The sequence below is a fragment of the Propithecus coquereli genome, unplaced genomic scaffold (genome assembly GCF_000956105.1).
Source record: "Propithecus coquereli isolate 6110/MARCELLA unplaced genomic scaffold, Pcoq_1.0 Scaffold83, whole genome shotgun sequence".
In the NCBI taxonomy this organism is placed as follows: Eukaryota; Metazoa; Chordata; class Mammalia; order Primates; family Indriidae; genus Propithecus; species Propithecus coquereli.
In genome coordinates, this window is record NW_012154507.1 from 1,842,869 (window position 1) to 1,854,303 (window position 11,435).

Here is an 11,435-nt window from a genome sequence, read left to right on the forward strand (position 1 = left end):
AATGTTACGAAGCATTTACAGATGTCTAAAACTAAATACTAACATGAACACTGTTCATCGAATATATATATATATGAAAAGTGGTTTGGTTAAGGTAAATTTAAAAATTTGAGGTTTTTTTCCCCTTTAATCTTTTCCAAATATTTTTCTTCACAACTTAAGTGCCCACAGTGATACTCAGTGCTAACAAGACTGAAATGCTTCAACTGCAGGTAGCAGACTCTTTTTAGTGCTTGCTATCCTGAAAAGTATATTCAGGATATACAACAGTATGATGTCAAGTCAAGGGATTCTGATTTTTTTCTATTATGTCAAAGGCCACATTTCAAGAGAGAAAGTCAGTTACATAAATAACTGAAATGAAAATTCCATCCATTGTCATTGACAAATACTAATTGTTTTTGTTTTTGTTTTCCAATCAAGGCCCAGGCAGAACACTGAAGTTTTGCCACTTATTTCCTAAGAAGGGTTTTAAATATAAATTTACCAGGCTGAATGTTCCATATTCTTCCCTGAGAAAATGCGTCAAAAATCCTAGCAATGTTGTCTGGTCTCCCCAGGTCCACCGGGCTTGGTTGAGGTAGGATGAGATAGGAAGGTAGACATAAGGCAGCAACCCGGCAGAGAAGTACAGACTCAACCTCAGCAGAAAGCCCAGGGAGAGTTCCTGCAGCAGAGCACATTGGGTTGTAGAACAATGTTTATTTTAGTCGATTCATCCTGGAACTTCAAGAATACATCAAGGAAAACATCAAATGTGTTTACTCAGAGCTGATCTTTCAATTTATATTAAGTCACCACAGAATACTATGTTAAACCTTCTGATTACTGTGGATTACTAGAAAATTGCATCTGACTGAACTCCTTTGCATGGCAGGCGAAATCTGAGTGAAGCAAATAATATTAGCAAAGACTCACGAGTATCAAGTTTATTATATCTCTTACATTTAAAACCATGTCATGACATGCAGCATTGCACAGCTGAGATAACCCAGTTGGAAGTGATTAAGTGTTGTTTGGCTGATTTTGAATATGCCCAAAATACTATTCTAACACCAATTCACTTCATCATCATCATCAGGATGTTACTTTATTATGATCATACATTGACAATATAAGTCTTTCAACAAGAGTTCTGGACATTTCATGGACATGTTTGGCACAAATGAAGCAAATGAAGCTAGCTTTTACATAACCTCTAAGCTCATCCAAATGCTTTTTTTCCCTCAATTTACATACAGGATAGAGTACTAAAGGAAATTTGTTGTTATATGTAACAATGTTGCCTCATATACCTTATTTGGGGGAATATATTTCTCATCTGTACACTTCTAAAAGAGGACAATATGGACAAAGTTTCATAAATATGAAGTCCAAAGGGTATAAATTCTGGTCTATTGAACCAATTCTAGTATTTGAACCAAGATTCAAACACCGATTGCTTTAGTAACCGGGAAAGGCGTCTCTTACAAATATCGTATTTGCAGATTGTCAGTTTTCCTTTACAGAAAAAAGAAATCCATATGTGAGGATGAATATAAGAAGCAAGGTTTGCATTCACCAGAAGTAGAACAAGCAGTTGATTTATATTAGCATTTTCAAATAAACATCTTAATTGGAAATGAAGTGTTTTATTATAGTACTGATTTCATTTGAGATTTCTATAGCAGTAATGAGATGCATAAAAAATGATGGCATGAAAAGAGTGTAAGAAATAACTAATCTAACAATATGCCTTTGCTATTCTTAAAAGTGATTTTAAAGAAAGTAAATGTTTATTTTGGCAGTTCCTGCATACTACAAAGTTGAATTTAGAATGGGAAGATGCAGTTGCTGCAGAAGTTTCCTTTTGTGGGAAAAATAAACAGGGAGACAGCTATTACTGAGAGTTGGGAGTGGTTCTTAGTCCTAGCTGCACATTAGAATCACCTGGGGCAGCTTTTTAACAATAGTGATGTCTGAGCCTCACCCAGATCAATTATATCAGAATTAGTTATTATTTATTTATTATTAATTATTATCCCCAAATAATCCCACACACATATACATATATACTTACTAGATAGGTGTGTACATGTGTATGTACAAATGTGTACATACACACAGTTTTTTAATGCTTCCCAGATAATTTAAGTTCACAGCCAGGGCTGAAACCAACTGATGCAGGATTTCCTGCTCTGCGTCAAATCGCACCTAACACCTCAAATCCAACCATCCTGCCACTTCATTGGTAGGTCTTATTTTCTAGCCTCTGCTACTTAAATAATGGAAATGAAGGGTCTGTTGAAGAGCCACAGTTCTCAAAATTTCATCATTCATTGGTAGCTTCCCTCAGCACAGGGCAAACAAGCCCTTAGGCCAGGCTCCCAAATTGTCAACTCGGAGTCCTGCATGCTTTATAGAAAGTGTATGGCTTTCCTTTCAGTAAACGAACATGAAATATGTGCTTTTTAGGTCCTTTCCAGAGCATGCACCTCTCTGATGTCTGTTCAGGTCAGACGCCTGGCTAAGACGACTGACGCTAGAGTGGGACATGCTGTCCATCTACCCCCATCTGTGCATCCACTGATTCACAAGAAAAATATTTGGGCCTCCTCAGCGTTGTATTCCATAGAAAAGTTTCACTGAGTTATAGATCATATCTCCATTTTTAAATCAAGGGTTTACATAATAAGAGACCATTTAAAGAACTTTCTGCACTCTGTAAAACCACTGTTAATGACACTGCTTGTTTTATATCCCTTACATAAGGACTTACATGATTGACTTCACAGAATTTAGTTCCAAGGAAAAGTTGCTCTTTCCAGTCAACTGTTATGTTTCCCTTTTTATTTATTTTTAATCACATACTAAGAATTTCATAATCTCTGTTACCCTTTTTGCTTTGCTGTTAAGGAGCTCAGAACCAAAATGTGTTCAAGTATAGTAAATACAGTTATCTAAAAGCTTTGGTATAATTATGACCCTATTTCTATATAATAATTTTATTTGCTTTGTATGTTTTCTATTATAATTTAATTATAGCTGGGTATAATTAACAAATAATAAAATAACAAATAAAGCTGAGTTTGTTCACAAACAAACAATAAATAAAGTAAAATGACTCCAGCACTGGCTTTGTATACAGACTATTTTAACCTCTGGGTACCTGTATCTCCCAGTGCCTAATGAAGTAATTTTCCTATGTTGCCTTTTATTGCCATTTTAATTAACAATCATGTTTTCTTTCAGAGAAAGAAGAAATGAAAATGAATCATTTTTTATTCTAGGGAGACAGATTCTGAGAAAATAGGAGTGCTATTTATCAGAGATTTTACTATTTAGTTCATAATAGCAGAGATGTTGTCTGTTGTGTTGACAGCTAAGTCTCCAGCACCTGGAGTAGGCTTATGGCACAGAGCAGAGAGAGCTGAATGAATGAAGTGTTACTAGCACACCACTCTGTGTCTTAGAATGTATAGTAAAACAATTAAGGAAATTTCATGTTGTTGCTTTAAGTTCTTTCAGTCTATTTTCATCAAGGTGCTGTTCAGAATCAGGAAATTATGAAACAGGCCAGATGCCACTGCAATCAATACTGCATAATTTTTGTAAATCCTATTTTTTTCTGTCAATATTGGTAGGGCCCAAGGTTATTTATGCTTTACATGAAAACCAAGAAAAATTAAACCTTCATGTTTTCTGATGATACAAATGTCATATAAGATCTAAGTAAAATATTATGAATTTTAATTTTTACAAAATTCACAAACATACCTTCTCTTTTAAAAGTCGAAAGAGAATCCAAGGTATTATGCACAAAATATAGAGTACTATTGTGTGCTGATTACATAAGCTAAGGCCACAGCAGAAAGCACCAATTTTAGCTATCTGAAAATAAATAAAAGAAAAAAAAATCTAAGTTAAAAATTCACCAATACTCTAAGTAAACACAAACACAAAAAGCCATTTTTTATATAAAAACCAAGCATTTGTATTATAGGTCAGGTTAAAATCAACCTCTCAGATGCAAGCAATTATACTTTTAACAGTCACTAATATTTATCACCATTATTTTTGTTAATATTTTCCACATCAAGTAATTGCAGTTTGAACTTAAATAATTGTCTTCAAACTGACTTTTAGAAAGTCCTGTATGATGACTAGATAAGTTCTAACAATACTAGGGTATTGCATAATTCTTATTCAAGTAAAATCTACAGCTGAAATTCAGTAATTGTTTTACTTTTTCTCCTATTAAATAAATGAAATATAGCACCTTTTATCTAATTAGAACCCTGGTTATCTCAGGGTGGTGTTTTGACTTTTTTTAATATGTGTTAGTTTCATAATTGACAAAGATTCTCTCTTTGACCAAACTCTAGTCAAGCTCCTCTGAACCATCTCCTCAACTAGGCCCTGACTTTTGGGCTTCCACATTTATCTCTGCATTGTCCAGTTTTAGCAAGAATCCTACTAAGTCAGCTTTGCCAGAACCTTCCACCCTCAACATGTGATCACACTCGATATCTGATCAGGTTGCTCATCCTCTATCATTCCTCAGGTGATGTCTGATCACCCTGGTCTGCCTTTAGCAAGGATCCAGTTAAGTTGGTTTATCCAGAATTTCCCTTTATCCCTGATGTTTCCTCTCAGTGATTTCCTATCCACTGACCCACACCCTGATCCTTGCCTATAAATTCCCACTTTTCCTTGTTATATTTGAAGTTGATCCTGACCTCTCTCCCCTAGTACAAAACCCCACTGCAATAGCCCCTATACCTGAACCTGAATAAAGTCTGCCTTACCATTCTTTAAACAAGTGTATTGAACCATTTTTCTTTAACATAAACAAATTTTTTAAGCAAAAAACAAAAAAAGAAACCTCTAATAGCGTCACAGATCTATTTATGGGAATCATAGCTAAACCATGGTGTTCTTTTGTTTCTATTCTTTAATGACACAAGGCTGCCTATACTAAGATGTTTTAGCATCTTTCAATGTATAGACTGTAAGCTCTTAGAAGATAGGGTTCTTTCACATTTCAAATTATTCTGACGATAGCGTCTGCATTAAAATTCACTGTAATCTCTTCTGAACTACTTTGTTTCTACATTTGATCCTCTTCTTTTAGTTAAAAAAAACTACAAATTTGATATTTTTTTTGGCAACTAGGGAGTGAGTCAGTATATCATAATTTAAGGGGGTCAGTGCAGAGCTTGGCACCTTATGATAACACACACACGACAAAAGCCCATCTTTCCCATACGACACAAAGGAATTTCATAATCCCCTTAATCTCCAAAAAACTTCTGAACTCTGAGGGCAAAAGAAGTTTTTATGTTTTATAAGGGCTATCACAGTTCCATCCATGATAAAAAAACTGAGAACATTTTCTTTTGCAACACGCCTAGATTACCTTCACAGTAATCAGCATAGACAAACAGTATTTAAACCAAAGTTAAAAAGAAATACAGCATCTGTCTAAAAATTAAAACAAATAAATGATTTCACTTTGATCAAAATAGGTTACCTTTGATCTCTCCTTTGCAGATGCCGCCTCCTCAAAATGTACAGTGAGAGCCATAAGCAGCCCCACAAACAGATTGTTTAAGCTAAAAACCTCTGCTGCAATGGACCACTGCCATGTTAGACGAGAAAATGAAAACACCCCCGCAGCAAGGATTCCTCCAGCATATGAGCCAGAAAGCCTGCAAACACAGATAACATGAAATCTTCTTTCCCAACAAAAAGAACTAACTTTATTTTCCTTTTTATAAACTGTACCAGCAGAAATTATGACAGTCACCCAGCACTATCCTAACACATTATATGGCTAATACATTACTTCATGTAATGATTTCTTTCAAGAGATTTTAATTAGGAAGTTCCTATGTTAACCTATTAACAAACAAATAAACAGACCTATGGATAGAAAGAGGGTTAGTCTTCAGATGTAACTGCTAGGATTCAAGCCAGTTCAGAAAACCTTAAGAGACAGTAGCTAGAGAGATAACAAACCTACGTCATTCTCTTGCTATACCTATGAAGAAGGATGGTCTGAATAAGACCTAAATATGTTTAATTGTAACAGTTAGTTAAATGGCAAAATATTTATTCAAGAAAACTCACTCTCACTTCAGGTGGAATGTGTGGATCTAGGTACCTTCTACCCTTATCTCTCAACATATAGCAAAGAATGTCTGTCACATACTTGGTGATTTTAAGTTCTTGTTCAGCAAAGTGCTTAGTTTGTAATGGTTTTTTCTTTAGACAAAGTTGAAGTTAAAAATAATAGTTTTTTTAAATGAGGGAGATGGGAATATGAAGTTCAATAGCACCAAAAGAATCAAATGCTACACTTGGAAACAAATTTTTCACCGCCAAATGTCAACAAGAGCCATATATTTTAAATCAATCAGGAATCTGGATGTCAATTCAGAGATCTGATTTGAGATTGGTAGTGTGGTTGAATATACCAGAGCATATCAAACCAAAACAGCTTTCCATTTCATGATAAATCTAAAACTATGAAAAATAAAGCTATTACCAAATATCTATTTCTAACAGAAAATTCAGCAAGCAGTACTATGTCTAATGATTATGACCTTCTATAGCCCCAAGTCAGTGATTTTCAACTATATTATTGTGTATAAAAAGTCACGGAGTATTTCCATGGCTTTTAATCAACGATTATAGGAAAAAACAGTTAAATAAAAATTTTGATATCATCAAATCTGTTTTTTCTTTGAGTTTCTATTTGCGATTTATTTCTGTTTTCTTTCCCTTATAAAAATCAGCAATTTCCTATTTCTTTCAGAGTTTCCCATTCTCCCGTAATCTTGATTTAAAATACTAACATCGTTTCTCCCTTTCAAATTCCTTTCCTAGCTATTCATTTCTTTTGATTTGTATTCCTACTGCCTTACTCCCAATTATTTTAACAGTTTTCTAATTTGTCTTCTGTTTTTCAATCTATTCTGCAATATTACATCATATCAAATTTCCTAAAACATACTCTTTATGACTACACAGCCCCAAAACTTAAGGACTCTTCATTGCCTATAGGATAAAGTCTAAATCAGTCAGCCTGGAATACAGACTTCCAATAAACTGGATCCCACCCTTCCACTAATTTCCAACATTATTATCTCCACCAAATAGTCAGGTTCCTCATAATTCCCTAATAAGACATGCCGATTCCTAGCACTCTACCTTTGCTCATTCTATACTCATGAATTGAATATTCTCCCTGCTCCTACTTATTCAAATCTACTTCTTTCTCAAATTTCTCCTCAATTCCCAAGTTTCTAGCTCATCTCTATACATCTACAGCATTTATTTGCCTCTACCAATTATTTTGACATTGTTTTTGAAATGTCAATTGGAGTTAAACTTCATTTATATTAGAAGCATCTAGCCCTAAGCACACAAAGGAAACTTAGTGAATAAGAGAACAACTGAAGTATTTCTAATGTTTTTAAAGGAACTTCTATGTCTTATCTGTCAATAACATTTTGGAAAGTCAGCATAAGATACAAGATTCCTTCCTCTACTTAAAACATAAATTAGCATCCCTGGAGAAATGGCTTATTCCAGAGCTGGGGTAGCTAAAGCACAAAATTAGTCTGAAACATCTTGTCCCAGAAAGTAAAGAAATGCTCAGAGGACGACGGGGACATGACAGAAGGACATGGGAGCCAGCAGAAAAGGGCTCCCACTGGCCAAATCAGGGATAACTTGAGCATCAAAATAATTATTGTAATAGCTTTTAAGTCAATGAATAAATAAGAATCCATGAATCTACAGTGATGTAAATAGGGGAGAAGGACTGCATTTGCCTTTCCATAGAAAGTCAGCTAGTAATTGCAGAAGAAATGATGGAATTAGAAATCACCTTTGGGCAACATTCTCAACAACAATCAATGAAAACCAAAACTAGAGGGTAAAAATTTTGGAGTAACAGAATATGTACAGTCTTGAGGTATCTCCCTATAAATAGATTAATTACAAAGGGAAAAATGGTAACTTTACAGTGGTGAGAACTGGCAGACACAATCTTAGCCACATGACCAAAGTTAACAGCACCAGTAAGGGGACAAACCAACACCATGTGCTTCCTGGTCTATTCCAGTGAAAAGAATACAGCATCATTTCTGTGGTGTTCCTGCCGGAAATGTTACCTGACACTAAGCAGAAGAAAGTCCTGCTATAAATAAATCCTCAGTAAGAAAACTCAAGATTTACTACTCTACAATGATTTTTAACATGTTATGACACTCAGGAAGACATCCTAAAGTCTTTGAACTGTTGACATTAATTACTGGAATTATCAACTATGTTAACTGGCTTTTCAAATATTTCATAAGGTTTTAAAAATTGAAGAGTAATGTAAAATTATTAACTTCAGTGATAAAAGTTATTCAGTCGCTTTAGATTATTAAACATAGGTACATTTGCATTTTATTAAAGACTAATTCCACATCAGCAAGGTCTATAATCTGAATTTTCTCTCCCTATTTCCCCCACAAGGTCAGGATGGTTTTGCAACGAATAAGCCACATATTCTTTTATCTGATTTTCCTTGGTAACAGATAAATAATTTGTGAAACTCCTGAGTAAAATTATAGAAGATAAGGTGGCTGATGATAAAACCATTAATGGCAATAAAATCTATAACCTTGACCTTTTTAGCATCAAATGAACTTGCTCAGAAATCAAACTATGTCTATGGCAATTTACATTGTAGTCCTAATGTAAATTGCACACAAGAGAGTAGTGGATCTTTTAATTTGTTTGTTTCCCAACAGCAGTGTAAAAGGACCTGATTTCTCCTAGTGAGCACTTGTCATCTGGCTTTTTAATTCTAGCCACCCTAGTGGGTATGAAGTGGTATCTCATTAAGATTTTCATTTGCATTTTCCTAATGGCTGAAGATGCTGAGCATCTTTTTCTATGTTTATTGGCCATTGGTATAAACTTCCTTGGAGAAATGTTTATTTAGATCCTTTACCCATTCCTTAAATTGGATTATTTATGTTTTTATTATTAAATTGTAGAGTTCTCCCCCAACTTCCTTTTAATATGTTTCTTTTCTGCTAAACACAGCCAGAGTCAACTGCTTGCAACCAAGAACCCTGACTGAAATACACTGTTTTCCCCCTTTCATATAATTTCTATTATGTTTTCAAGGGAAACTGTGTGAGGAAATTCTGAAGATTTAAGGTGATGTTCTCTTAGCCTTGTGGGAAACAGAAGAGAGGGAGCATGCCTCTAAGAGCAGAAAGTTCTGTGTGCACCCATACATAGGACATGTAGAATGGGAAGCATTTTGGAGGCCCCATCGCTTTACTATTCGTGTTTGTCATAAAAGAATCTATGTAGGCTAAGCCCATATGAATTTCTTTCATTTCAACAGTATTTTCTAAGTCAAACTCTGAAATCTCCTTAAAATGCACATATTTCAACACACTGCCTTTAAAAGTTTGCTTTATGCTAAGATGCACAATCAGTCAACAACTACTGGCCATGTAACATACAAAAACGAGTGGATTAAAAAAAGTAGAGATAATTTGAAACATCTGTTGTAGAAAAACTCTGCAAACTCAAGAGAGATACACACAAGGCTTTGTGGGTAGCAATATATGCTCAGCTGAGGCTGTAGACGACAGAGGCTGTGGAGATAAAGAGGCAGCATCAGTCTGCACTGCCATGCAAAGGTTTGTGGCAGACTGCAGCAGGCCAAGAGAAGCTGGATGGAGCCAGCCTTAAGGGCTTTATTAGGTGAGAGGGACAGAAGGACAAGAGGACAGAAGGACAAGAGGGAAAGTTTTAAAGTAATGGGCCATGGAGCCTAGACTAGATAGAGAAGGAAGTGAAGCCAGCAGGGGGCTGATGGAAGAGGAAAGGAGGAGGAGCAAAGGGTGGTAGGTCTCAATTACACAAGGACAGCAGGAGGCATCAAGGAAATGAGTGAAATGAAAGCTAAAGTCATGCCAGGGAGTGAACAGTGGGTTGGGGAAGGGAACATTAAATTGTGAGAGGATGGAACAGGCCAGTTAAGCAAGATTGAACTCTATGGTTAAAAGCAGCCCATGACAGAAGAGAGTTTAATAAAGCTGTTCTCAAAATCATAAGACTTTCATTAAAACTAAGGATTTGTCCTGAAAGCCAAGCAGTGGTTGGTACACCATGCATTAATAATAAGTCTGCAGGCTGAGTGCTGTGTAGGAATACAGGTGTGTGGCCCAGTGCCACAACTTCACACACACGCATGCTAACAAGATGTGAGCCCCCACGTCAGAACTCGGCAAGCTGAGTCTGTGATTTGTGCTGACATGTCAAAGGATGATGTCAGCAGTGGTAAGAATGATGACTTTCTGAAGACTTTGGAGGGCTTCAATTCATTCACTGAATCTGTAGGAAGGCAGTCTCATTATATTGCTCAAGTCATGTTTCCTGCACATTATCTGAGCATGCTTCATTTGACCTTAATGAGACAGAGATAAGTGACTACAAAGCAAGCTGACACCAAGGATGATTTCGTGAAGGCAAGTTTCAGGGTCAGGACTTAGCTCAGTATCTCGCACTGTCCACACATGCGGCCTCTACCCCCTGCTCTCTAGCACTCTACTGAAGTTGCTCCCACTGAGGTCCCCAATGATAATAGGCTCTCTGGACCTCCCTGCTGTGTTGATCTACTGAGTTGACTCATAGGACCCTGTATCCCCCTGGTTTCCTTACGTGGCTCTGGATCTTCCTTCTGTGTTTTCTCTGAAAGTCTCCTATTTTTCCATTAAAGCTAGTTATTTCCTAAGATTTCATTTTCTTCATTCTCAGGCAATTGTTCTTCTCACTCTACATACTCTGCCTGGGTGGCTCTGTCCATTACCTTGAGTTCAACTGCCAACTACAAACTGAAAAAACCAAATCTGTCCCCAACACTGCCCTCTCCCTTACTTTCAGACTTACATATCTCCAACCGACTGCAGGACACCCCTGTGCCATTCCAACTCTGGAGGTCCCCTAGAACCTCAAGGTCAACATATGCAAAACTAATTTCACATCCTCTTTCCTAAAAATGAAATACAGGATTCCTGCTTCTATATTTTCTATCTTAGTGATTTTCATTATCTACCTAGTTATCTAAGAGACCTGGGAGTCATTATCAAAGCTTCTTCTCCCTCTTTCTCCCTGTCCAACACAGCACATCCTGCCAATATTACTTGATAATTATTTTTCATCCTCTTCTCTTCATTCATTCCACCACTGCCTCTCTCAGCTATTATCACCACCTCAGGCTTAAGCCAATCCAACGGCATCATAAGCTGTCTGCCTCCCATCCTATGCCTACCATTGCCACCACAGCAAGGGATCCGAAACATATCTGATCTCACACTTTTCTGTATCCAACCCTTCAATGGCTCCCCTTTCAACATAAACCATAATATAAGCTA

At 36.3% G+C, this 11,435-nt stretch overlaps 1 protein-coding gene across 1 annotated transcript in view; it reads right to left on the minus strand.

Moving 5' to 3' along the window:
• TMEM260 (transmembrane protein 260) overlaps positions 1-11,435 on the minus strand; it is a 58,240-nt gene that overhangs the window by 26,743 nt on the left and 20,062 nt on the right. Inside the window, exons 4-6 of the mRNA XM_012663736.1 lie at positions 5,513-5,690; positions 3,757-3,870; positions 488-667 (exon numbers count right to left, since the gene is read on the minus strand). Coding sequence (XP_012519190.1) covers positions 488-667; positions 3,757-3,870; positions 5,513-5,690 — 472 coding nt within the window. The remainder of the gene's footprint in view (positions 1-487; positions 668-3,756; positions 3,871-5,512; positions 5,691-11,435) is intronic.